Source organism: Amyelois transitella, chromosome 12 (assembly GCF_032362555.1).
Source record: "Amyelois transitella isolate CPQ chromosome 12, ilAmyTran1.1, whole genome shotgun sequence".
Classification (NCBI taxonomy): Eukaryota; Metazoa; Arthropoda; class Insecta; order Lepidoptera; family Pyralidae; genus Amyelois; species Amyelois transitella.
This window is the reverse complement of record NC_083515.1, coordinates 9,505,228-9,532,160: the sequence shown is the minus strand read 5'-3', so window position 1 is coordinate 9,532,160 and position 26,933 is coordinate 9,505,228. Positions and strand designations below refer to the sequence as shown.

Sequence of the window (26,933 nt, the reverse complement as noted above, 5' to 3'; positions counted from 1 at the left end):
GACGTGACGCTGGACAGCGAGCGCCAGGGCACCTCCGTCTGACTCGCTGGTCAGTGACCTCGCCAGCCCCGAGGACGTGACGCTGGACAGCGAGCGCCAGGGCACCTCCGTCTGACTCGCTGGTCAGTGACCTCGCCAGCCCCGAGGACGTGACGCTGGACAGCGAGCGCCAGGGCACCTCCGTCTGACTCGCTGGTCAGTGACCTCGCCAGCCCCGAGGACGTGACGCTGGACAGCGAGCGCCAGGGCACCTCCGTCTGACTCGCTGATCAGTGACCTCCTCCAGCCCCGAGGACGTGACGCTGGACAGCGAGCGCCAGGGCACCTCCGTCTGACTCGCTGGTCAGTGACCTCGCCAGCCCCGAGGACGTGACGCTGGACAGCGAGCGCCAGGGCACCTCCGTCTGACTCGCTGGTCAGTGACCTCGCCAGCCCCGAGGACGTGACGCTGGACAGCGAGCGCCAGGGCACCTCCGTCTGACTCGCTGGTCAGTGACCTCGCCAGCCCCGAGGACGTGACGCTGGACAGCGAGCGCCAGGGCACCTCCGTCTGACTCGCTGGTCAGTGACCTCGCCAGCCCCGAGGACGTGACGCTGGACAGCGAGCGCCAGGGCACCTCCGTCTGACTCGCTGGTCAGTGACCTCGCCAGCCCCGAGGACGTGACGCTGGACAGCGAGCGCCAGGGCACCTCCGTCTGACTCGCTGGTCAGTGACCTCGCCAGCCCCGAGGACGTGACGCTGGACAGCGAGCGCCAGGGCACCTCCGTCTGACTCGCTGGTCAGTGACCTCGCCAGCCCCGAGGACGTGACGCTGGACAGCGAGCGCCAGGGCACCTCCGTCTGACTCGCTGGTCAGTGACCTCGCCAGCCCCGAGGACGTGACGCTGGACAGCGAGCGCCAGGGCACCTCCGTCTGACTCGCTGGTCAGTGACCTCGCCAGCCCCGAGGACGTGACGCTGGACAGCGAGCGCCAGGGCACCTCCGTCTGACTCGCTGGTCAGTGACCTCGCCAGCCCCGAGGACGTGACGCTGGACAGCGAGCGCCAGGGCACCTCCGTCTGACTCGCTGGTCAGTGACCTCGCCAGCCCCGAGGACGTGACGCTGGACAGCGAGCGCCAGGGCACCTCCGTCTGACTCGCTGGTCAGTGACCTCGCCAGCCCCGAGGACGTGACGCTGGACAGCGAGCGCCAGGGCACCTCCGTCTGACTCGCTGGTCAGTGACCTCGCCAGCCCCGAGGACGTGACGCTGGACAGCGAGCGCCAGGGCACCTCCGTCTGACTCGCTGGTCAGTGACCTCGCCAGCCCCGAGGACGTGACGCTGGACAGCGAGCGCCAGGGCACCTCCGTCTGACTCGCTGGTCAGTGACCTCGCCAGCCCCGAGGACGTGACGCTGGACAGCGAGCGCCAGGGCACCTCCGTCTGACTCGCTGGTCAGTGACCTCGCCAGCCCCGAGGACGTGACGCTGGACAGCGAGCGCCAGGGCACCTCCGTCTGACTCGCTGGTCAGTGACCTCGCCAGCCCCGAGGACGTGACGCTGGACAGCGAGCGCCAGGGCACCTCCGTCTGACTCGCTGGTCAGTGACCTCGCCAGCCCCGAGGACGTGACGCTGGACAGCGAGCGCCAGGGCACCTCCGTCTGACTCGCTGGTCAGTGACCTCGCCAGCCCCGAGGACGTGACGCTGGACAGCGAGCGCCAGGGCACCTCCGTCTGACTCGCTGGTCAGTGACCTCGCCAGCCCCGAGGACGTGACGCTGGACAGCGAGCGCCAGGGCACCTCCGTCTGACTCGCTGGTCAGTGACCTCGCCAGCCCCGAGGACGTGACGCTGGACAGCGAGCGCCAGGGCACCTCCGTCTGACTCGCTGATCAGTGACCTCCTCCAGCCCCGAGGACGTGACGCTGGACAGCGAGCGCCAGGGCACCTCCGTCTGACTCGCTGGTCAGTGACCTCCTCCAGGCTTTGTCGCGAGCGCAGGTTGCGTACTGGAGAGGAGCCCAGGGTACGCCTAGGAGGAGATCGGGATCCTGAATCCACGGGTGCTGGATTGGGTGAGTCAGGTTTTTACGCGAGCGATTCCCGTCTGACCTCTGGCAACCTTTGCAGGTAAAACTAACCCGTATTGGATCCATGGTTACACATACAGTTGCCTGAATGTGCGGGTTTCATCACGATGTTTACTTCAGTTTGACAGCGTCGGTTAGTGTTCAAACTAATGTACTTATGACGGTACTAAATGCTGTGTGCTTGGAGCGGTAGATGGCGTTATACATAAGTAGGTAGCGACCCGCTTCGGCTTCGCACGGGTAGCATTTATGATAAATGACATACGAACTTTCATCCCCTATTTTGGTATTTTAGGGTTTGATATTTAAAAAAGTATCGTATATGTTTTTCTTTATATACATACCAAATTTCAATGAAATCGGTCCAGCGGTTTAGCTGTGAAAGCGGAACAATCAGACAGACTTTCGCGTTTATAATATTAGTAAAATGCAAAAATTCAATACGTAAATAAGAAGTCTCGCAAATAAAAACAATCAAATACGTATAGTGCTCCCAAACAAAGAGTTGCGCAATTTTTTTCTTTTTAAGAACACCTTAGCAGCAACCATTTATTATAGTGATGTTTTCATAAAGAGTCGTTTATTGAAATTTCACAAACAGATTCATAATGTTATATCAAAAAAATTTACTTATTACGACACACTTTTTGTAGAGATATTACGCAGTATAAGTTTAAATGATAATGCTTAATTTCAGATGCCGTTGACAGCAAAGCAAAGGGGGAGGTTACCATGTTGAAGTTATAAAAAGCACATACAGATTCATGAGCCTACGTGCATTGAGTATCACAAATGATGGCTTTTCACATGTTTTCTCAAGAGAATCATTGTGACAGGAACAATAGCCTGCCGTGTAATAGACAAATTAAAATCTGACTAATGATTTAGAAGATTTGCATTAAAAAAAAATTTTTAGTTTATGTAACATCCGTTGAAATTAATCGCAAATTTATTGTTGGTACTGTCGATCCAACCATATTGAACGTACGTTTCTTAACAAATTTTAAGAAAAGTTAAGCAAAAAGTTACTTAATTGTAATGGACCCAAAATGTAAAAAAATATATGACATAAGTTAGAAAACAAATTGTTTATGAATTCAATTGCATTCTAATTAAAAAATGCGCACGGTAGTAGGTATCGCGTAACCTCGAACCGAAGCTAAGATTATTTCGCTTTTTATGGAGTCTGTAGGTATAGAGAAAAAAAAATGCTCTCTAAAATGTATTTAAATTAAGGAAAAGATTTTAATGATATATTATTTTAGGTCCAAATTTATTTTATTACCATATGGAAATCAAATTTACTATACATATTTATAACCCAAACTGATAAAGTAGTGGTAGTCTTTAAAACTAACAGTGTAGAGTTTAAAATCGCGTAGATCGTACAAAGCTAATTATTGGATAGGATGGAATTGAAAGACTCGGTGACATACCTCGGAACAAGTGCACTTGTCTCAAACAACGATAGTGCGTATGTGTAGGGTGGTAAGGTTCATTTTGTAGTTGATTTTTTGCCGGATGAATCTGCAAAAATGTTGAAAGAAGAGATGTGCTTTTAATTTGTTAGGCCTTAGGAAATATCACATCTATGTTTATGGGGAAGGCTTGTGTGGCATATTAAATGTTTTGAATGATATCATTTATAAAATACAGCTCAGAGTGAATGATATTAATTCATTCAAATTAAGTACAGTTCTGAAAAAGAAGGACCTCGTTATGTTTTTATTTCTTTTTTGCAGATTCGACCGGCACAGATAAAATTTTATAAATATAATTTAGAGAATCATTGGTCGTCGCATTTATAAAGATCTCTTCCGTTTTGTACAAAATTTTATGTAGCACAAAAGCTATTTTAATATCACAATGTATATTCGTAGTTGTATTTATTTATATGAAATTTGCAGGATTTAATTTTGTACGCAGTCTACGAGTTTCTGTGCCATTTATATTCTGTTGATCTTAATAGATCATCCATCATTTCGTACCTATGAATGACAAAAAAATCTAATATGCATAAACAACCTCAGAAAAAATGACCCCTTGTTATTTAAACAAACCAGAACCATTAGAGGATTAGGTTTCTCTGCAGTTTACTGTACATACGTAATGGCACAGACGAATAGAAATGTTATTTTTTTTTACATAAAAAATACTTGTGACTGTTTAAGTGTGAATCGTGAATGTGTTAATTCTACAATTTTGACAAAATATTTAATTTCAATGATCTTAATCTTTATAACGTAGTGCCTGAACATGCGATCAAAGCATCGCTATTTAACGAAGCAAAAAAATGAAAACTGCCTAATCCATTAGTAATTTTAATGTTTTTTTACATTATTTATTATACACATTGTCGCCCAAAGATTAGCCTTATACTCTTGAAGATGACAATTGTCAATTTAGATTAAAAAGAAAAATAACATGTAAAAACTATGACTCACAATAGGTAATTGAATTTAAACCCGCATTTGACAGGAAAACTAATTATATATTTGTAATTAGAATTATAGATATAGCTTATATATGAACATATTCGACAGCTATAAATAATACGTGTCGAATTGTTTTATATGAAGACGTTATAATTATCAATTCATCTAATCTAGAGTCACTAGAATAGCTTCTATACCACCACAAATATACGATTCTTTTCTCTGATTGGATGGGGAATTGTCAAAAAGTTAAACGTCAAAATTGACAGGCGTCAATTCTATGAAGTAAATACTGAATTGTTTCGCAATATGTATTTAGATATTAGAATTACGTTTAAGAATTGAAATTGGTAGAAGCACTTAGGTTATAGTAGAGCACTGAAAATGCCTTGTTTTAATTAGGTGACGTGCACAAAAATTGCATGCCAGGATGGTGATCCCATGATATTTAACGTCTATATAATAAGGCTTGAAAATCTGCCTCAAAATTAATGTTAACCTATTTATACTGTGACGATATCGTGCAAACTTTGAACTGGGCCCAGTACCTAAATGTTGTTCACGCAGCTTTACCGGCCATGCATAGATTGTATCGCACACCTTCGTTAGTGCTAGGTTTAGTGACACCATTTCCTTTGGTAAGCTTAAACGAAAGAATTTTAATAAATAGAACCTATTTCCGTCTCAAAATAGTGGACGAAAATTTATTGACCAATCAGGTGACGTTCTTTAAGAATGAAGTGCTGTGATTGGTCTACAGCTTCGTTATGGCGGAAACATGCCGCTCATGCGGTAGTGTCGGTCATCAAAACGAATTATAATAATATACATATATAACAACAGTGTAATGAAATTATTTTTTAGTTTAAAAATTGTCGTTATGTCTACTAAAAAATGTGTTATTTCCTTTAAATAATAAGACTTAATAAAAAAAACCAAAACGTGCTACGCCACTACAAAAAAGGTACCAAGCGTGGAACGGAAACCAAATACTATCACTAAAGCAATAATAATTCTAAACAGTTACATGTAACAAAACTTTATACTGCCATTTTAATAATGACCTCAAATTAGTAGTTCTAGAAATATATACCTTATGTTAACATAGGAATAAGTGAATATGCTTATTGGCGACGATCACAGACAAACGCAATTTACCGAAATCAACAAATAGGTTGTCAGACAACCTTCATTGATATAGAACGCTTCTAACTGCTCAAGATGTAAAACCTTGGTGTAGGGCCATATGTTGATCTGCGGACTTCGTGGGGCTCAAAGAAAGTAATTTGCTTATTCGTAATTTAGTTTAATTCACCTACCCCATAAGGAATCATGTAATTGTAGGAATAATTTGATTACACTGTGTCTATTCTCATGTTTACCTCGTTACAATCGAAATCACAATCTTATGTCGCTACATTTTATTACAGTATGTGTACTTATGTACCTACTGTATGACAATTTGACACATCAATCTGGGTTTAACAGTCAGTTGGTATCACATAACACAAATCTCGAACATGCTTGGGATTAGCTCAATTTGTGTTGATTCATACGTATGTTTATTTATATGTCGTGCGGTTCCCGGCACCAATAGAAAAAAAAATAGGACCACTCTATCTCTTTCCCACGGATGTCGACTAAGGGATAAGCTTATAAACTTGGGATTCCTTCTTTAGTCGATGGGCTAGCACAACCTGTCACTATTTGAATCTCAATTCCATCATTAAGCCAAACAGCTGAACGTGACCGATAGGTCACCAACAGAGCCAACAGTCATCAAGACTGATAAGTCTTGATGACTGTTGGCTCTGTCTACCCCACAAGAGATATAGACGTGATTACATGTTATGTTTATTTATATAAATATACTGTGCTTACCTCACAAAAAGAAAGATATAGAGACGAAGAAATTATAATTGAGAAAAGTGATTTTGATTGTACCGAAGTATACTTCTATTACGGTGCAACCGGAAAACGAATCTTGTTAGATATATAGCATAATATAATATATGATTGCATTTCTAAATAACTGTCTAATGTCACAATATGCAAGAGACCATGACATTAAGCTTTAGTTAGAATTAAATTACGTAGATATTTATTAAGGTATGGAATAAATGGCCGAATTTTGTTTACAGCTATTTAGTAAGATCTTTTTATACTTATTCGAATTAGGATTTGTTTATACAAAAATTTTATTTTATATGTTTACTTTTAAAAAAAATTTAAAGTCGTCAAAGAGGCTAAAATTATTCATATAAAAACGCGCCGAGCGTGTTTTAAGATTGTTTATTTTTTTTTCGTCTCTGGTCATATATTTTGTGACCTCCAAATAAATCGACTTTGTTACATCATCAACAACTTTTGTTAGGCTTTAATTCTTCATAATAAAATTGACTTATTAAAAGCTGTGAATTAAATTGAAGCCAATAATAAGAGTGATAATTTTCATCTGCGTGAGTTTGGGGTGAAAAGTAGGTGTAAGAATGGTACAAATTTGTCGCTCTCTTGTAGAATAAAGCCAAAAGCAGATGGAAGAGAAAATAAATTATACATTATTATATTGTAATATATACAAAGTATTTGCTGATTTATAGCTTAGAATATAAAGGGCCTATTGTGTGTATTTCAATTTTGTTTGCTCCCTAAACGGAAGGCAGAAATTTTAGATATATTTTCTTATCGTAAGTAGATATATATACCATGGGTTTTGCTTTATTATGTCGATGACAACAATTCTTTTTATGTTCATTTAGAAAAAAAACACTCCAGGCCATGGGCGTTATTTAAAATTCAATATTATATTCATTCAATTCACCGATTTAATTTAAAAAGTATCATCAGCTTGATGATAACCATTTGAATTGACTCAGTATTAGGTGCTGCTATCGATTAGATACAGGTAATTTTCAATTTGAAAGTTTAATAAACGAAAAATATCTGAAAATTTCTACGTTCCTAGACGCTCTCGTTGTAAATACAGACTAAGCCTTATTGCAATGAATTGTACCTACTTCAGAAAGTCTGTTCGTGGCCATTCACAATTGCTCATGTTAATCTAGCTAGTCTTAAGAATCACAAATATTATTTTTACGTTTGTTTATTTAATATTTAATGCACTACTCGAATATTGTTTGACAATGCAACATTAAGTTAACTGCAAAGCGGGTGTATCTGATAACAGACGGGTTGTTTTAATAAAATAAACTTTTTCTATACAATTTAAAAACGGAATGTTTGTTTTGTAAAACTAAGATTTGCTCGCCTCGCCTCGCGAGGCCTGCCATAGATATGTTCTTTAAATAACTGTATTTCGAAATATTATTTTTTTTTTACCGCCATGTCTTAGCGACTTAGATTGAGCCTAACTTGCTTTCACATCCGTCGTAATATTCATAGTTTCCGTCCTTGAAAATTTTGTGGTCGATTAAAGAAAACTTATTTTTCTGTAACAAAACAGTTACTTTCTTTACTTCGTCTACCGGATCTGTCACTTTATGAATTAAAATTGCGAATGTATTTTAATAAAACGATAGCGATTAAGTTTTACTTAAGTTTGGACAAATTTGGTAAAAATGAATAGACAGATTAGCTAAGCGAAATGCAAACTTATTCGGGCATTCTAAAATGTATTAATTTGTATAAGAAGCCGAGATCTAAGGCTTTCATTACATATTTGTCATAATTAACAAACGCTTTTGATGTATTTATTAGAAATGTATTTTTTTAACACTGTGTTTATGAAATTGCTAAATTGTGTTGTGAAACCAAATGAGATTGACTATATTTATTTATCACTATCATATTCATAAGTAACGCCACCACTGGGCCAGAACGATGCAATATTGTGAATCCTTTGAATTAATAAATGATTGAGATTTGAAATCTATTTCGCATTTTATTTATATTTTTTTACATTCAAACTTGCTTAACTAAATCCTTGCTTCAGAAAGGACCTTTTAAATCACAGGAAAACACCAAGCGACTCTTGTACCCTGGCAACCTTAGCAGGGGAATGTAAACCTTACTGGATCATAGTAACAGCTGCAATGTTGGTTCTTTTCCTTAGTCGCCTTTTACGATATCAATATATAAAAGAGATGTATTAGTCTTTTCTAAAGTAGTGCCAATGTACACGGTTCTTGTGCACCTTTACCACAGACCTCAACCTCCCCGTTTTGCACTACCTACTGCGGCCACGATATGACTCGCCCTCGTAGTCACATATTTTTAAAGTAAGGCCCCTATTTACTCTTGTCTGTATGTATGCGCTAATATCTTGGAAACTTGTGCACGGATTTTGCTCCTGTTCGAAAGATTTACTGAGGAAAGTTTATATTTAAATGATACCCGTGCGGAGCTGGGGCGGGTCGCCAGTATGGGATAAAACTAAAAATTAAAAAAGAAATAAAACACTTATTTGTTATTGAATGGAATTTAAAATTTATTAAACCTACCTATCTAGTAATAATTATAATCTTCACATCTCTGTTACACGTTTGGATCACATGGATTTGAAAATTATGTTGTTTATAAAATACCTACTCTATGATATTAATATAGAAAGCTTGAATGCATATTCTGTTAAAATAAAAATATTAGAAACAATTCATTTGATCTTCACCTGCGATGCTGACCGCGTAATTGGTTTCTACTACAACATATCTATTTCTAATTTAACAATAATAATTTGAAAGAATTTGTTGAACCTACCTACCTAAAGATAAATAAATTGAAAGAAAAAATATTAATAATAAAAATATTTTAAAAAAAATGTTATTATGCGTACGCGGATACCTAAAAGCTTTAAACAAAATTGATCCTAATCAAAATAACATAAAATGCAAACTGTAAAACAGATCACAAACATACGGGTACAATGATTCCTAAAACAGTAAATGTAAATCATAATAACAACAAGAACCACATCGCGCCTGTCGGGTCAATACTAACGGAACAGATTGCATTCAATACAGATATCTTGTTCGAGCGTGACACGTGGGAGTCCAATTGTAAAAATTATCATCTGCATTCTAGATCGTGGAAAAATATGATTAAAAAATATAAAACGCGCGAATAGAACTAAAATATTTAACTGCTATATACCGATACGTGTCGCATATTTCAATAAAATTTATCAACAAAATTACTATCTCCATGTGATAAAGACTCTATATAAAAATAAATATGTCTCTAATACCATATCTAAATTTTAAATAATTAGAAATACTAGCAAGCTATATAACTATGCAATGGCCACACAGTACATTTTGTTTCGAGACTCCAGCGATTAAATACTTTGAGACTACACACACATTATACCGAATTGTGACAATCAAATATATAATACTTATCGCACACGTGATACTCGTTATACGAAAGAACAGAGAAGTACTGCGCACTAGGGATGGATAATTGCGGTCCTGTGGTGGTCAATTTTCGGTTGGTAAATAATTATTTATTTACCAACCGAAATTCTCAATCAATCAATTTTCGGTTGGTAAATAATTATTTATTTACCAAACGAATTGAACACATTGAATGATATGCTACAGCCACCAACAAAAATACTGCATTTTACTTTGTGGATACTTCATATTTGTTCTTTCATATAATTAGTATAAAAATTCACAAACATATAATTTTGAGATTATTTTAGGAAAGCATTTAAACACTACGCCTTACAACTACATATTTGACGTTGGTTCAGACCAATACAGAAAACAACGACACGCAAATAGCTTTAATTTCCTTATGCAGCTTTCTTTCTTGGCTTTCGAGATCATAAATTACGCTTGTTGTTAACTGTTATGCACAAGTATAAACTTTCGTTAATCCATTACATTTCAAGTAGTGCAAACCTACCAACACAAAATGTGCCGTGTAGACATACGATATAGGCAGTCGTCCACTGCACACGTATTTTAATTTTACAGTACAATTTTTTCAGTTATATTTTCACTAATAATTCTGCCATTAAAAGCGTTATGATGATATTTGAATTATTTTCATGAAAATGTAATTCTAGAGCATTTTTTATCATAATAATCATATCTCCGGGTTTATTTTTTACCTTAGTATTTTGCAATGTATAATGTATGATTTATCAATTTAAAACATGTGCGCAATGGACGGCTGCCCCTATAATACCAATCTGTATATTGAGTAAAAGGCGGCTGTGGTCATATTGCTTCACGATACTACACGCTTAAAAATTATGTCCATTACAATTTGAAAACACTACTTACCACTAATTTATATCATATCTTAGTTAAATTTGTTATTAATTTTATATAATTATATACCGATACAAAAAACTTTTCAAGATTTTCAAAATATATAAATAGGTATTATATTTAAAAATACGTAGTAAAATTGAAATAAAATTTATATAAAATGCGTTCGTATAGTATAAATGTTCATCTTACATAATTCCAAATGCCTAAATAGCTTTATTGATAATAAATGATAGTCAATAAAGATATTGACCCAAAAGATGGTACTCGTAAAGGGAATACAAAACTTGTATTAAAACAAACAAGTCGGAGCCAGGTTTGACCCCCGGGTCGAGAAATTTGTGTGGAGTTAAAAAAAAGAAGAAGTTTCAATGCTTCTCCTTCAATCTCTTCTTTCAAAATCTTCAATCAAACGAGTTGTTCAGTTGTTTTATCTTTTCACAAATATTTTAATATGTATTAAGTATGTTTATTTGTGACTACAAAAGAGAAATTATTTTCATCAAAAAATACATAAATTTGTAGCAGGAATACATATTTTATGTAATTTTATTTTGTCTTGAAAATTCAAACTCACCCCACACATTTCTCTCACCTACGAGCCTATTCTATCTTCCTAGTCGTAAATTCTTATCGTAGTAATTTCATATCATTCCATCTTATACATGAAAAATCGTCAATTCAAAATGTCCAACAGTGTTGCCCGTTCCATCTTTGCAATATCTCACCAATTTGTTAAATTAAAACTAAATGCAATTTGTATAACGTATACCCACACCAAAGAAAGAAAATAAAACATCGCTAATCGGGAATGTCAACTTAAAAATGCTCTAAAAACTCGACCAGTACCTTCATTTGCATCAATAAAAACAGAACCTCGAGTATTTCAAAACGGGCTCAAATAATGTGGTCTCAAGGTCGTATGGTCATTTTCTGAAACATCACTCCCACGCAAAATAATAAAATTCAAATTTGGAACTAAAGCAGTCTCACTCACACGCGTGTTCATTCTGGGCGTGATGTTGATTGGGGAACTACGGACCATAGACAAGACAAAATAATTCGAAAAATACAAGACTTCAAAATGCGAATAGAAATTGCCCAAAACGGGTGAAGAGTAAGAAAACACCAGCGTTCTCCGATACTTACCATATTCGATATATTAATATTGGTCCTTACAGTGTAACCGACTCGGAACAAACAGAAATTGTGCATAGAAAACAACTGAGGGAAGAATGCAGTCACTTGTCCCTAACATTACAGTACATACATAGCTTCATTAAAAAATGTAAAAAACGTAACAACAACAATATCTGATTCAGTTGTGATCATACTCCTATAAACTGATCTTGCAGCGTGAATATCCACACAAAACTAGTACACTACATTATATAAATTGATACTCGTCGCCATGCTTTCATAATCGCTTAAATAAACGTGATGATAACATCAAAGTCGATATAGCAACGATTGTTGAAAGCATGACACACGTTAAAGACTTCATACTGGTATAAATAGCTATAGTTCAACCATATATTAAGAAAGCAACAATTCACTATAGCGACAGCCATTTAACGCGCCAATCGTGTTCATTGACCATGTTTTCTCTCCTTGTCTTTTGTATATTGCTGTCATCATCACACGTTTATGAACACGTTTCTGTGAAATCTGAGTCACATTGCAAAATTCACACGATAAATGGCGCCAAATATAGCACATACTAATCCAAACAAACCAATTAACATCAAAAGCATAGTATTCTTATATATTATAAACTTCTACAGTGTGTAACCATGCACTAAATATATTTCGATTTAATATGAAAATATCCGATAGATATAATGTGTATATTTATAAAGTATATTTTGTGTCCACAAACAATATTGCTGCGTTGGTGTTAGGATTTCTAAATTAGATCATATTGAACACTAGAAGCTATAGTGACGAAAGTCATTCATTTTTCAAGTTAATATAGCGATTGTATACAAAAGTTTCTATGATAAGAGTCTAATAGTATGAAGTCATTAGTTCGTTAGGATAGAGGCATTGTGATTATACATCCGTAATAAAATTTGCAAAAGTTCTCGTTCAATTTGTTAACATTGGAAATCTGTGACTAATTTCTATCTTAGACTATGAATGACAGTGGCAGTTAATTCGAAAAATCCTATATCATGCTTTTTAATGTCATCCAATAATTTTACCAGAATAAGTCTTGCTCTTTTACTAAAATTAAATATCCTATAATTATTATCGAGTTATATACCCCGTTAGACCCCATTTTACCCCTATATAAAAATATCAAGGAAACATATGTAATTTGTTTTGGATCGATAGCCCGAAACACAGCGTGACTTTCAACAGACTACTTCAGTAGAGAGCAACTACCACACGAACGCGGCGAGCGCGCGACCTGTCGCGGCGCTCGGCGACACGATGCGACGCGACAAGTCGCCCGCCCGCGCGGCACACGACACGACAACCCGAGACTAATCACATCACGAAGCACGACACGCGACAACACCAACTCCCGCCGGCCCCTACTGGTGGTGCTGCACCGGCGTCTGGCAGTACGGGCACTCGTCCGTGGTGGCCGAGCAGCCCTCGCACAGCACGTAGTGGTTGCAGGGCGCCAGCGTGACGCTGCGCGGCCGCTCCTCGCACACCATGCACTTGGTGGCCGTCTCCAGGTACAGCACCTTCTCGATCTCCTCCAGGTCGGCGCGCGTCTGCGCCTGCAGCGACTTGAGCGCCGTGAGCGGCAGCCCGCGCAGCTCGCGGCGGCCGGCCGCGCGCGCCGCGTCCAGCTCGCGCCGCAGCGCCGCCGCGTGCGCCAGCGCGTCGTCCCGCTGCCGCTCCGCCAGCGCCGCCTTGCGCTGCGCCTCGTCCGACTCGCGCTGCCACGCCGAGCACGCCGAGCGCGCCTGCGCGATGCGCTCGTCCCAGCGCGCGGCCGCGGCGCGCGTCAGCACCAGCTCCTCGCGCAGGCGCGACAGCTCGGGGTTGGAGGGCGACGCGGCGCCGAAGCCCTCGAAGGGCCCGGCGGGCGCGGCGCCGAAGCTGCCCGCCTTCATCTGCGACCCGAACAGCCGCTCCGAGTCGTTCTGCGCGTACCGCAGGAACGGCGCCAGCGGGGAGCCGCCGCGCGGGGGGCTGAAGCCGCGCATGGCGGGCCGCGCCTGCGGGATCTTCACGGGCGCGGAGCCGCCGAGCAGCCCCTCGCCGTCCGACAGGTCGCGGTCGAGCGACGCCACGAGATTCAAGGGGTCCTCTAGGTGCAGGTCTTCCAGGGCGTTCCCGACGACCTCCTGCAGCACGGTCGCGTCGAAGGTGGACGTGCGTTGCGACCAGACGGACTGTTGCGGCTGTTGAACTTTCCGCTCCTCCGATTCCCCGAAGGCGGCGAGCGGCAGCAGCGCGCGCGGCTGCGAGCCCGGGGCGCGGCCGCCGCTGGAGCCCCCGCTGGAGGTGGAGGCGCACTCGGAGCCCTCGCCGCTGCCATTGGTCTGCAGCAGGTTGGGCGAGAGCGGGCGCACGCGGTCGAGGTTGAGCGCGTTGCCGAGCATACTGACGCTGTTATCGTTACTCTTCTTGTCGGGGGGGAGGGCCGATGATAATAATTCCGCTAAATTTGTTCCGCATTCTAAAGGTGCGGCGAGTTCGCGTGCCGCTGACAAATCTTCAGCTGAAAAACAAAAGTAATTCCATTAGTACAATGATGAACTTAACCTTGTTAACAAAACATCTTTCCCATATTGTCTAAGGTTCAATTTCATCTGAACATTATACTCACGTTCTACATGTGCAAATGCGCAGAATAGCCCTCTAGGGCAGTACCCGGCCTGTTGAACGTCATTACATTTGGTAGACTTGTATATCTCCGGGTGGAACTGCTGCTCGGTGCGGGTGTGACAGTACCCACACGCGTCCCCCGCTTCGCAATTACTAGGCTCCCCCCACTCCTCGCCGTGCTTCACATTAGGGCAGGGCGTACTACGATATTTATATTTTCTTGGTGACCTACGTTTATCCTATAAAGAAGGAAGAAATAGATTTATAGTTAACTGGATATATTTTTTTTTCGATCGCATTTATGTACATATAAAACAAAGCATGGCAAAATTAAATGAAATTTTGACAAACAACATATGTAGGTATTAAATCAAAGCTTATTGTATGAAGTTGGAATTAACTACTGTTTTAACTTACTTTACTATTGTGATATTGCGGGCAGGCATACCCTTGTCTACATAACCTAGGTGGTCGTTTACACGGCTCCGTCTTATATGATGATAATACATAGGTTGTATCTGAAAAACGAAAAGAAAAATAGATATATTTAATCTACATCATCATACATACATGTGTTGAATTTTCAAATATTTTGGATACTCTTTTGGTTATTAAGCCGCTACATTTATCACACTTATACAAATGAAACTTTTAAGTCACGATCACGACACGAGTCTTTGTTTATTTTTTATTACGTACGCAGATTGACCTGCACTAGCACCTAGGTCATAACTGAAAATCAGCGTATTGCTCTATAGCAATAAATTCGTTGAGTTGTGACCTTTTTGTATTGCTGCAACTCACACCCTAATTAATTTGTATTCCGTATGTTCATTGTAAATTGTGTGTAGCAAATCAAATAAATGAATTATCTATCTATCTATCTATCTACATCTTTAACTATATGAAGTCAGTTAAAAATAGTTGCAACTGTTCATGCGTATAAAGATTCATCGAAATGGCTAAGGCAAAAAGATTAAATCCAATTCAATCTCAATCAAAAAATAAACAAACAAATGTTAAAGTTTTTTGGATAACCATAAGTAAAATAATGTTCTCACTTCATCCTCCTAGTTAACTGCCCACCACTCTGGGAAAAGCCCAGTTACATAATAAATTTTCTCTGACAAAACACAACTCCATAAAATTGATACACCAAACAAGAATTAACAAAAGAAGACAACTGCCAAATACCTTGCCACTTAGGGTCCTCATTCATCAAATTCCTCTCCTTATCCAGCGCGTTCGGGGCAGCGGAGTCCCCGTCCGCGCCGTCCGGGTTCTCCAGCGCTTGTAACTCGCGCACGTCCAGCACGGGCGGCCGCAAGTCCGGCGCTCCGTGCGCGAACGCACAGTGCGCCCCGTTCTTGGTGCAGAGCCCGCGGGCGTCCGTATCGTGGACGCACATGCATGTCTTGTAGTAGCGCAGGTGATATCGACGCTCCGTGTCACCGGCCGTTCGATGTAAGTACGGGCAGCTGGAAAATGTTTGAATTTTACTAGTACTTGCTAGTTATCTATCTTATTACTAGTACTCTCACATCTTGGTACACATACGTCCGTACATACACACATACAAGTCTTGTGATGTGTGGTGATAGTATGTCAACAGTTGGGAAGCTGATCAATTAAATTCCATACATTCATCCATCTGCCCAAGTTACAGATTGATGCTCATTTTCTTACATTAAACTATAAGACTGTGCAACTCAATTCCTAATTATAAATGCGTTACCAGTTCATTACAACTTTGCGGATGTAATCAGATATGGCAATAAATTTTATTTTTTGTTTATGCCTGCTCTCGTCACCCATGAAATATCAAAGATATTTTTACATAGAAATAAAATGTGTTTTGGAATTGGTTTAATTTTAAATTAACAACAACACAGTACCAATCATAAGACCTATTGTTAATTCAACTTGGAAACATGTTAAGATTGTATAATTGTTGTGTCATTATCATGCTTAAACGTTGCAATTTCTTTGCAATGAAAAAATTATTGTTTGTTTTGAAGGACACTGAATTTACTTGACTCTATTTCCACAAAAATAAGGAATACCTTATTATTACACACTGTGTAATAAAATTTTATCCATTAATTATGAGTCATACACAATATACTATGTGTCATGAAATGAATAACTATGAACTTGGCACTACAACTTCCAGCAAATGTATTAAATATATATTGTGGAATTAAAATTAGGTCAACACCCTTGTCAATATGTATATATGTTTAAATTTGATTCTAATCAATTTGTTCTAATAAATCTAATTTGATTCTAATTTAAATCTAAGTTTTGTAAGATTTCTCATGAGACTTATTTCTCAGAAAACACAAACACAACAATCTAGGTATATATGTATTTATTATTATTACATTATAGTGATAATTAGTACACTATTTATAAACAAAGTGGGAAGTTAATAAGGATATTTAGTAACAATTATGACCATCATAAAGGGCAAACAGAGAGATAAAAAGGTATGTTTAATGTACAATCCACTACTTTTAAATGTACAGAAACATGAACCTAATGAGAATGTGAGAACTTACTCTCATTGTAACTTCTTGGAATGGATTATGTTCCTGTTCACCAGTGAAAGTGTAAAAAACAGACATACAGACATTCTACATTCATTCATGTTTTTAAATGTAGACAATGTGCATTTGTCCATGATTTAGATTTAAGAGATCTATATTTGTAAATTGATGTCCGATGAAAATGCTGCAGTGTAGTTTGTTCCGCCGCTTCTTCTACACATGCGCTTTGGAAGCAGTAGTAGTTGTAATTAGATTTAAGTTATGTGACGTCAATAAGTGATACCTTGTATCCAATTTTGAAAATAAATCTATTCTATTCACATTTCTATAAATTATTAGTATTGATCAATGAATGAGGTATTATTACTAAAATTGTAAATACGGATAATTATAAAGTGTTGCTTTATAGTTATGTAAGAAATTAGATTAATTACTCACAAAACTTGCTATCAATTTGTTATTACTTTATCAGTTCATTCAAACTCCAAGTTAAACAACTTTATTTTTAGAGACCAAATTGTTTTGAAACTGGCTTTATTTATCAGACAATCTGTTTATGTTTCAAGCAAAACAATGTGCAAAGTGAATTTATTATATCAAAGTTTTGTTGGTCAGGTCAAGAGACTACAGTCAATGAGCAGTTAAGAGACATATAAATGTTGATAAAGCAAAAAAGTATGCAGGGATTTTGAGAAGGGGGAAAAAGTCTCTGCCTACCCCCTCCGGGTGAGATGTGTGATTTTATGTATGTATGTATGGAAGTTTAGTTGGATGTTACTTACCAAACACTATTTAATAATATTTATTATTTATTTCTATACTAATAAAAACATTAAAGTCCATATGTATATCCACTTCCTTGTACATAGATACTTATTATTTACTTAGTTTTAATGGAATAAAAAAATTGGAAAGCTTTCTTTGTCATTGAGATCAACAATATTGACAAAAATTTGAATAAACAAATAAAAATATCAAAGATTTTATTTTTTTTAAATGCTGCCTGTAAACATTACATGAAAAGAAAGAACTTCATTTTCTCTTTAACTAAGTACCTATTAGAATTTTACAAATGTCTTAACTAAATGTACACAAAGAATAAGCCAAACAAATTGTATCCAACTGAATAAATAATAGAAGTCAGAGTAGTAATTAATTGATGAAAATCAACATAATTGACTGACACTGTAGGTACACAAAAGAACAATGGGCTACAAAAGCATTAGGATGTCTAGTTGGGTGAACATCACCCAAACAAAACAAGCTTCCTGTCACCATACACACCCAAATTGGTCGGATTATACTCTCTTTGCTAGTAAACAAAATATTTCTTCAAGCAGAAACTTAAGTAGAAAGCAAATACTGAATCCTAAAGATGGACATGTAAACAAGACTATGCTAATGATTGGCAATTATCAAGGGAACAAGCATCTTGATTTATACAACAACATAGCGTTGGTCAGTTCATAACATGCTAAAATACTTACTCGTCACCATCCTCGCAGATACCCGAAGTTTCATTATATTTGGTACAGTAGTTATCAGCACTATAATTGAATGATCCATCTCTTTTTCTAACAGGCCTCCGTCTTCTCTGGTTATTAAAATGCCAATGAAAACATGTGAAAGGCCTATGTTGAGTACATTTGTGTTGTAAGAACGATGGACACTGCTCCACACGAAATTCCTTTAGATATCTGTAACACACGAATAACAAACTCGATATAATGAACGCCACTTGAAATAACACAAACACAGCAATCACTTTCACAAAATATAACTTTCTGACTAAATTATTACTTGTAATGATTTGGTTTTTCTGTTTGAGCTGCCAACAAAGGTTTAGATTCCGACGGCATTTTGGAAAACTATTATTGCGCCTCTTGCGTCGCGCAGGGCACGCTCACCGACGACCAATTAAAATTCAATATAAGATCGGATCACGTGACACTAAATATTTTAGAAAGGTAAAAAATGTAAATAGATTCTGAAAGAAGATAAATTTCTTGTAAAAGCGCACCACATTTTAGATTAAAATGGCCTTGAACTTAAAAATAATCGTCCCAATCAAGTCAAGTTTCAAGATGGATAGAAAAACACAAAAAAATGGTATTGCTTCCATTGACAGACCTGTCATGTAGATGTTTTCTGTCTGTCTCTTTCTTGTACGTTAAATTTACGTAAATGCTAGAAGGAGCAAAAAAATAGGACGATTTTTTTATTTTGTTTTCATTGCATTGTTCACTTTCATCTTTTAACTACCCGACTTCAATCAAAGTAGTGTTATGTTCATGTCACTGCTAGAGGTTCATCCTAACAATTATAAACAATGAAACCGTAAAACTAAAAAAAATACTATAAAATAATAAAATTAGCTTCAAGTTCCATTTAATTTTCTGTTGATATCATACCAAGTAGACGATAAAAACGTTGTTGTTATTAACGCAATAAATATTTTGAGTTTGAGTTTGCTTAGATTTTAGCAGTTATCACATTCTATTCTATTTACTTTCTATACAAACTAACCTTGTAAAGAAAAAAAAATATTGAATTAATATTTGAAGTGGCAATACTATTACGATTGTCCAATAAACTATCGTTTTAAAGTCGGATACACCAATAGAAGATCTTGAATTTTCGACCAATGGTGTAAAGATAAACTTGAAAATTGAGACCAATCAGCGTTAAGTATAGTGGCGTCACTGATCGCCCGCCATTCTCTTCGACGCCATCTTGAGCATATGATCATTGTGGTTGTTGTGGAACTTGTACACACTTTCGTGTTTTTAAATTCGTAAATTCATCAGAAATACATTAAAACGTGTGTTATTTTCTTTATTAGTATATAACTTTCATTTTAATATAATTTTTATTACTGCAAATGTTCATAGATAAAGGCTTTGGACAAATTATTGGCGGGGGTTTCTTTTGCAATAATGATTGTGTTGTGGTGTACTAAATACATTATCTTTCTTATTTGTAGGTAACAATGGCACGTACCAAGCAAACGGCCCGTAAATCAACTGGAGGTAAAGCTCCCCGTAAACAGTTGGCCACTAAGGCAGCGCGAAAATCAGCGCCAAGTACTGGTGGTGTCAAGAAGCCCCATCGTTACCGCCCTGGTACTGTGGCGCTTAGAGAAATTCGTCGTTACCAAAAGTCCACAGAGTTGCTCATCCGTAAGCTGCCGTTCCAACGGTTGGTGAGAGAAATTGCTCAGGACTTCAAAACCGATCTTCGCTTCCAGTCTGCTGCCATTGGAGCTTTGCAGGTGGGTAATTTTGAAAACACGTGTGTAACGTATTTTTACTTTGATTTATAAAAAAATAACTACTAACATAATTGATTAGAAAGGATAAAAATGTATTGTACCTATATCTCATCAAAAATTAAGCTCTTATTTATGTTCGTCTTGCAGGAAGCCAGTGAGGCCTACCTTGTAGGTCTCTTTGAAGACACAAATTTGTGCGCCATCCATGCTAAGCGTGTCACCATCATGCCTAAAGACATTCAGCTGGCTCGGCGAATTCGTGGAGAGCGTGCTTAAGTTATGTTTAGTGTACTTTATGATAAATTATTTGTAATTCAAATAGAAGTTAATTCCATAACACTTTTTATAATGTCTCGTTTAATTCTTATTAACTTGGTAATCGTTATTGTAAGGAGGCAGCAGAACTGATTTTTTTATAAATATGTTCTTTGGTAAGATGCTATGCATTTGCATAGGATGCTGTAGTTTATGTTTTTGACTTAAGTATCTTCATTTGGGTTCAACTTTACAAAACAGTGCAGTGTCCCATGTAAGGACATAGTTGTACTTTAGTGACTTGTGGTATGAAGTATTTCTAGGTAGCGTAATAGGCAATATTGGCCACATGTGTGAGAATTCTGTGCTTGGAGTATTTTATGCACTCTTAAAATATGTGTAATGATAATTGGTGTTAAATAAATATAATCTAGAGTACCTATAACTTCTTTCATTTTCCCCAAAAATGGCTTATAATTGAAAATTAACCTTTCATCTTTTCCTGGTAATATGAAGGCGGCCAAAGCACATAAAGAGTTAAGACACACAAACACGTTTTTAGACATAAACTTCCCAAATAACTCCATCCCATGCATCTTACATACATACAATCACGCTTTCCCGGAGGGGTAGGCAGAGACTACCTCTTTCCACTTGCCACAATCTCTGCATACTTCCTTCGCTTCATCCACATTCATAACTCTCTTTGTGCAAGGTAGGCGGTTTCGGGTACTTTTGACCTGTCCCTTTACCAGGACGTCCTCAATTTAATCAAGATGTGTTCGTCTAGGTCTTCCCACTCCAACCTTTCCCTCCATACTCTCCCATGCATCTTATTTGAGAAGTTTTTACATGTAATATTTTGAATCTATTTCTTGCCTAAATTAATAATAAACAAACAAAAAGAGAATGTTTGGTACAAAATACAAATAATATTACAATATACATCCAAGTGTATCAAAAACCCCTGCGTAAAAGGCGACCAAGGAAATAGATGCATATTCCATTAAGCCATATGGCCAGTCTAGCCTGTTGACTGTACTATGTAAAGGATGAAGATGTGATATACATATGTATGTATTACTGCGGGACTATTTGTCTTTTATTTCTAATATTAACTGTAAAGATTCCTTTATTCTCTAGCTTTTCATAAATTCCATGTTAATAAATAGCCCAAATGGTATAAATCTTGAGGGAGCAATACAGAAATTTTCTAATCTCTGTGATCTTCGAGTAAAAAAGAAAAAGTACTTAACAAATGATCAATAATTTATTAACAAATCTACAAATACTATGTGCTAGCACTACTTAACCTACTACATCAGCTGCTGCCTTTGCTTCTTCAATTTCAATTTCCTTCAACCGCTTCTCTATATCTGCTGTATCTTTTCCATGTTCTTTGTTAAATTTATACGATTGTAATAGCTGTTCTTTTTCCAAGCCTTTGATTCTGTCATACAATGTTTTATTGAATTCCAAATCTAAATCACTCTCTTCTCGGAGTACACAGAAGTATAAAAGAAATACAGCTATACTGCCTACCACGCTATAAGGTTGATACCAAGGCATATTACTTGTCTTTCTCATCACGGGCATTACTGTTTTCTTAGCAGCAGGACTTGTCGAGAATTTAACTGGTGCATTTTCATCAATTTCTACTTTACTGCTGAATTTTCTGAATGGTCTATTGAAGAGACGTGATGTCCTGAAAATAGATTCAAATAATAGAATAATAGTGACTCAACTCTTATGCCACATGACGTAATTAATAATTGTGAAATACAACTGCAATATTTTCCCTAACAAATGAGGTCATATTGTTGGTAAGTACAAATTATGTGAAGAACAAACAACAGAAGTACCTACCTGCCTAAACCCAGTGGTATTACCGTCTTTTAAAATACAGTTTACATAAATTTCTTTTGGTTGATGATGGCTAATAACATAAATAAATATTCAAGTTATATGAGGATAGAATTAGCTTCTTCTTTAATAAATTACTTAATCAAAAGTTAAAAAAAACAAACTATTGGATAAGGTTCTTAGGGATATGGAATCTTCAAATTCTACCTAAAAAAGATTGAAATGTTTATAAAACAATGTATGAAAAACATTTACCTTAAAATAGTTAAATTTTTAGACATATTCATAATTTTATTAATTAATTTCCTTCAAAAATAAAATTTCATTTCATTTCAGTGTGAGGTTAAATCTATTTATTTCATTGAAATAGAACTGAAATCGCGACAATGACATTGACTGACAGACAACATAGAAAATATATGGCTATGATATAACGCGTGGACAACTTAATATCTGTAATAAATTCATTTTTAATTATTCTGTAATTTTTACTCTTTAAACAAGATTTTATATTTCACAAATACTCTGTAGCAGTAGGACTGGCTTTGATATCATAAACTCATAGTTCTGGTAAAAGATATTATACTAAAAAAGAGTAGGTACATACTTATAGTAGTCACCTGTAAATTATTTCATTTATGCATATTCGAAGTCATTTCTAGAGAATATCTCAGAGCATTTCTTATCCTATAAATAAACAAATATCAATGAAATTAATTCTATGACAAGGTTTTTCGCGATCTGACATTATATGACCTATAGAGCTATTCACGAACTTTCATAATGCATAACTCTCTAACCGAAAAGAAAGAGAAAGAGTTAGGTATGAATAAAGTTGGTGAATAGTGTCGATGGTCCTCCCGTTTTGTTAGAAGGAAATGAAAGGGCGTTTCAGAAGGGTCCCAATCCCAATCCCGTAGTCGCCTTTTACGACATCCGTGGGCTTTCCCACGGATGTCGTATCTAGATAGATATCTCTTTAGATAGACATCTGGCTCGAGCTTGGCACAGGAACCTCGTAATTAATTGTAGTTTAATTTGAACTTATATCAAAATTTCAGTACACTCTGTACATAAATCTTTTTAAAATTGGCAATCCATAAAATATATATATATATATATATATATTTCTTTTTTCAATATTAAATCTCATAAATATATAAATCTCCCGTGAGCAATGTATTCTCCCGTCCACATTCTATTCTAAGTATAATTTAATATTGTGAAGTTGACGTTGTTGAAGAAAATGCTGCAGTGCAGTTTGTTACCGCTTCTTCTGCACTGACGCCTTGGAAGCGGCAGTAAACTTAGTTTTTAAGTAATTTATTTGACGTCAACCAAGTTGTTAAACCATACGACAATTATTAAGCGATATAATAATATCCTACAATAATGAATAAAAAATTTTGAATTTTGAATTTGAATTTGAATAGAGTAGAACTTTTCTTTTTTCTGTTGGTGCCGGGAACCACACGGTCAAATAAAAAAATGTCCAATTTCTGTGCGTGTAAGATATCTAATTTTAGTATACCGAATAAATTCTTCTCCAGAATCCGGTTCCGCCATCAGACGATCTCGTTCAGTTCGAATCCTATCCCGCCTTTCCAAGGCACTGTTAAGCCTCTCCTGGTTAACCAACTTTGGTTCGTCAAAATCTGGTTTCTTCACGCGAGGTATTTCTGTGCAGGTCGGTCTGACAAGCAAGGCCCAGACGTCACACTCATCGGAAACATGTTGGACTGTCTCGCAGAGAGATGAACGCCTCTCCCAAACCTGAGATATACCTTTATCCTGATAAATAAATATGATTGTGGTCGGTACGAGAAATACTTATATTGTTCTGTAGTAAAATAATGTTTTTAAATCTGTGTTCTGCAGCAAGATAATAGTAAAGGTAGGTAAACCTAAACCTTCGTGAGCTGATGGATAGTAAAAGTTATAATGAACAAAAATAAATTTATGTATTTATAATTTATTTACGTAAATATTATAAGTACTTTACTTATTGTTTTTAAAATAAAACTTACCGATTGAATTCGTGATTCCTCAAGTTGATTTTGACATGCATCAAGTTGTAAATTCAGCGCATCTCTATTAACTCTTTCCACTTCTAACTGAGCCTTTATACTATTGATTTTTGTTAACAATTCGTTCTCCTCTTGATCCAATTTATCCGTATGCTGTAAAACATCTCTCACAGCTCGACTTAGTGATGCCAGCGTTGCCTCAACTGCAGATTTAAAAAAAATTAAGTTATGTATTTTTTGATAAATTGCTACTTGTTTGCTACCTTTTATGATTCCTTGTTCTAATTGGTTGTCTTGAAATCAACTTACACTCCCGTTTTTCTTTCAGTTTTGCTTCCTTTTCTTGTTCATGCAGTTTGATCAATTCAATGGTGGATCCGACGGTATCGTCCATTTCTACCCGCTTTTCGGAACTAAATAACATAACAAGAAAAGTAGGTTTATTAGAATAAACTTATTTTTATATAATTGAACACTATGTACTAACAAACAAAACAAACGTTAAAAAGTTTTGATTGATTTGAAATAAAGTATTTTGCCGGGCTTGGTGGTCAACTAAATCAATTTTTTGGCGGGCCGATCATCCAATCGCGTACAGTTTTGACATTCCGTTTTACGCTTTCAATGTTTTATTTGGCAGACAGTTGTTAGGTATCTCTTTTTCGTGTAACGAAACTTTTTAATCAATTTGGTTACCCGGGCACTTCAAAAACTATTTTATTTATTAATTTATTTGGGTAATTGTAATTCTTCATATCAGGTTGAAAAATTGTTGCTAAAATGGAGAAGCCAGACGCCGATGGATATGTCAATGTGGTATGGCCAAGTAAAACGATCCCTCATGGAGGTATCTTCCATACTCGCGTTGTTGAACCTTCAACTACACAACAACAATTTCTCAAAGGTAAAATGCATATGCACATAAATTATAGAGATTTTTCGCAAAGCAACATGCTTCATCATTTTGCTTTATCTATATGCAAGTGACTGTTTTGGTCTTTCGAGACCTTTGATTCTGGTCTTTCCTAAAGGCGGATGTGTTGTTTTACTGACGTTACTAAATACTTTGTTCAACAGTGCTCTTGGAAGAGTCAAAGTTAGACATCGCTCAACGCCGCAAGTCCGCGTTAGCGTTACGACGAGATGACGATAAACCTCAAAGATCTGCAGTGCAGATGCAGATTCCGGTGGTACGCCCTCGCACTTCAAAACGTCGCTCGCTGTCCGCCATCAGAGAGTCTGGTATCTTTGAGATGGATCCGTAAGTGGTATAATTAAATAACTAGTGATCCTCATATCTATGCCAATAATACGTCGCTAGATAAGTATTTGTTTTCTCTACGGTTCTTCGCCAGATACTGTCCAAAAAAACGCGGTGAAGACAGGGAAAAATTGAAGGAGCGTTTGGCCAAATGCATGGAGTATGGAAAAGAGCCCGACCAGCCTGTAATACAGCCGCCTCCTGCTTCCAAAGTGAAGGGGCCCCCTGTATTACCTAGTAACAAAGAGATGTGGAACGACAGTAAGTATTCTTATAGTTAAAACGCATGTCATTATGTTTCATTACTAAAAAACAAACAGAAGAAGCTAATAAATTTAATTGAAATTCAATGATATATGGGTATGGGTCCTCGTAAGAGCATCGGTAAACACTCAAATTTATGTAATGCTTTTATTAATTCACTTTAACAATTCGATCACCGAAACTCCCCGTGAACTACGGGCAAGAAGTATGTCCCTTTCGGCCGCCGTGGCAACTCAGTTTCTTACCAATACCTTGTTATATTACCATTATTGCAGTTGTTACGCAAATACGCGAACGCGCGGATTGGCTAGCAGAGATGGAGTACCTCGGACAAGCAGCCCCTCACCGGGAGATCATTCAAGACCAGATTGCAGAGAGAATGAGAATGCTGGACGCTCTGGGAGTGGACAGTACATGCGTATCCGCCCGGTCCTCAGCTTCGGGATTTAGCACGACGCGCAGTAAGGAATTGAAGACAACAAGGAGTCAAGATAGCGCGAAATCTGGTACGATTAGGACCCAAAATTAAACGAGACAGTTCGAGAGTTGGCAAGGGTAGTAGTTATTAGATGTAAGGTTTAGAGCTGGGGCATGCAGTATTCAATTACTAAAAGTTTGACTCTAAAGATTAATGAATTCAACACATTAAATGTTCGTTTTAAAATTAGATAACAAGCTACGTTAGCTACAATCAAATCCACAAAAAAGATTCGACTCTATTGTTTACTGATTTTATTTGCTTATTCTGAATTTTAGGACAATCCAATAGATCGAAGAATTCAAAGAAGCAATCAACGCGGCCGTCGCCCAAAGGCACGAAACCAAAAGAAGAAAATGTTGCAGCATACGGTGGTATTATCACTCCTCTGCAGTATTCGCCAAGAAGGCGTGTATAAAAAAGTA

The 26,933-nt window shown here is 37.9% G+C and overlaps 5 protein-coding genes across 7 annotated transcripts in view; 3 read left to right on the top strand and 2 right to left on the bottom strand.

The window, feature by feature from the left end:
- Positions 1–8,381, top strand: part of LOC106141762 (uncharacterized) — a 37,628-nt gene extending 29,247 nt beyond the window's left edge. Inside the window, exon 24 of the mRNA XM_060946854.1 lies at positions 2,772–8,381. The gene's annotated coding sequence lies outside the window, so the exon portion shown is untranslated. The remainder of the gene's footprint in view (positions 1–2,771) is intronic.
- A 1,781-nt stretch (positions 8,382–10,162) lies between these two features.
- Positions 10,163–19,233, bottom strand: LOC106142589 (putative E3 ubiquitin-protein ligase UNKL). Of its 2 annotated transcripts, XM_013344403.2 has the most exons (6): positions 18,890–19,233; positions 18,577–18,786; positions 15,735–16,018; positions 14,958–15,058; positions 14,542–14,779; positions 10,163–14,433 (listed from the first exon to the last, which is right to left on the bottom strand). In XM_013344403.2, the coding sequence occupies exons 1-6, from the start codon at positions 18,946–18,948 to the stop codon at positions 13,289–13,291; spliced, it is 2,037 nt and encodes a 678-aa protein (XP_013199857.1). In that variant the 5' UTR covers positions 18,949–19,233; the 3' UTR covers positions 10,163–13,288. The 2 variants fall into 2 exon arrangements, with proteins under 2 accessions (XP_013199857.1, XP_060802799.1); XM_060946816.1 differs by lacking the exons at positions 18,577–18,786; positions 18,890–19,233 and adding an exon at positions 17,872–18,017.
- Positions 19,234–19,771: 538 nt separating this feature from the next.
- Positions 19,772–21,060, top strand: LOC106142584 (histone H3.3A). The gene is made up of 3 exons (XM_013344396.2): positions 19,772–19,910; positions 20,073–20,360; positions 20,508–21,060. Exons 2-3 carry the CDS (start codon positions 20,079–20,081, stop codon positions 20,634–20,636), a joined length of 411 nt encoding a protein of 136 aa, XP_013199850.1. The 5' UTR covers positions 19,772–19,910; positions 20,073–20,078; the 3' UTR covers positions 20,637–21,060.
- An 806-nt stretch (positions 21,061–21,866) lies between these two features.
- On the bottom strand, positions 21,867–22,892 carry LOC106142650 (uncharacterized). The gene is made up of 2 exons (XM_060946942.1): positions 22,734–22,892; positions 21,867–22,320 (listed from the first exon to the last, which is right to left on the bottom strand). Exons 1-2 carry the CDS (start codon positions 22,763–22,765, stop codon positions 21,924–21,926), a joined length of 429 nt encoding a protein of 142 aa, XP_060802925.1. The 5' UTR covers positions 22,766–22,892; the 3' UTR covers positions 21,867–21,923.
- Positions 22,893–24,181: 1,289 nt separating this feature from the next.
- LOC106142651 (UPF0193 protein EVG1 homolog) lies at positions 24,182–26,926 on the top strand. 2 transcript variants are annotated; one of them, XM_013344497.2, is made up of 6 exons: positions 24,182–24,372; positions 25,266–25,409; positions 25,583–25,766; positions 25,861–26,027; positions 26,306–26,536; positions 26,787–26,926. In XM_013344497.2, the coding sequence occupies exons 2-6, from the start codon at positions 25,286–25,288 to the stop codon at positions 26,924–26,926; spliced, it is 846 nt and encodes a 281-aa protein (XP_013199951.1). In that variant the 5' UTR covers positions 24,182–24,372; positions 25,266–25,285. The 2 variants fall into 2 exon arrangements, with proteins under 2 accessions (XP_013199951.1, XP_060802924.1); XM_060946941.1 differs by having other exon boundaries at positions 24,198–24,291.
- Positions 26,927–26,933: the final 7 nt, after the last annotated feature.

Excerpts from the sequence above, each read along its gene's own strand:
- LOC106142584 (XM_013344396.2), top strand. The coding sequence starts at position 20,079 with ATGGCACGTACCAAGCAAACGGCCCGTAAATCAACTGGAGGTAAAGCT. Across the intron at positions 20,361-20,507 it reads CTGCCATTGGAGCTTTGCAG|GAAGCCAGTGAGGCCTACCT; the intron begins GTGGGTAATTTT and ends TTCGTCTTGCAG.
- LOC106142651 (XM_013344497.2), top strand. The coding sequence starts at position 25,286 with ATGGAGAAGCCAGACGCCGATGGATATGTCAATGTGGTATGGCCAAGT. Across the intron at positions 25,410-25,582 it reads ACAACAACAATTTCTCAAAG|TGCTCTTGGAAGAGTCAAAG; the intron begins GTAAAATGCATA and ends TTTGTTCAACAG. Across the intron at positions 26,028-26,305 it reads CAAAGAGATGTGGAACGACA|TTGTTACGCAAATACGCGAA; the intron begins GTAAGTATTCTT and ends CCATTATTGCAG.
- LOC106142650 (XM_060946942.1), bottom strand. The coding sequence starts at position 22,765 with ATGAATATGTCTAAAAATTTAACTATTTTAAG. Across the intron at positions 22,321-22,733 it reads AAAAATTTAACTATTTTAAG|GACATCACGTCTCTTCAATA; the intron begins GTAAATGTTTTT and ends ATCTATTTTCAG.
- LOC106142589 (XM_013344403.2), bottom strand. The coding sequence starts at position 18,948 with ATGCCGTCGGAATCTAAACCTTTGTTGGCAGCTCAAACAGAAAAACCA. Across the intron at positions 16,019-18,576 it reads ATCTGCGAGGATGGTGACGA|CTGCCCGTACTTACATCGAA; the intron begins GTAAGTATTTTA and ends AACATTTTCCAG. Across the intron at positions 14,434-14,541 it reads CGCATTTGCACATGTAGAAC|CTGAAGATTTGTCAGCGGCA; the intron begins GTGAGTATAATG and ends TTTGTTTTTCAG.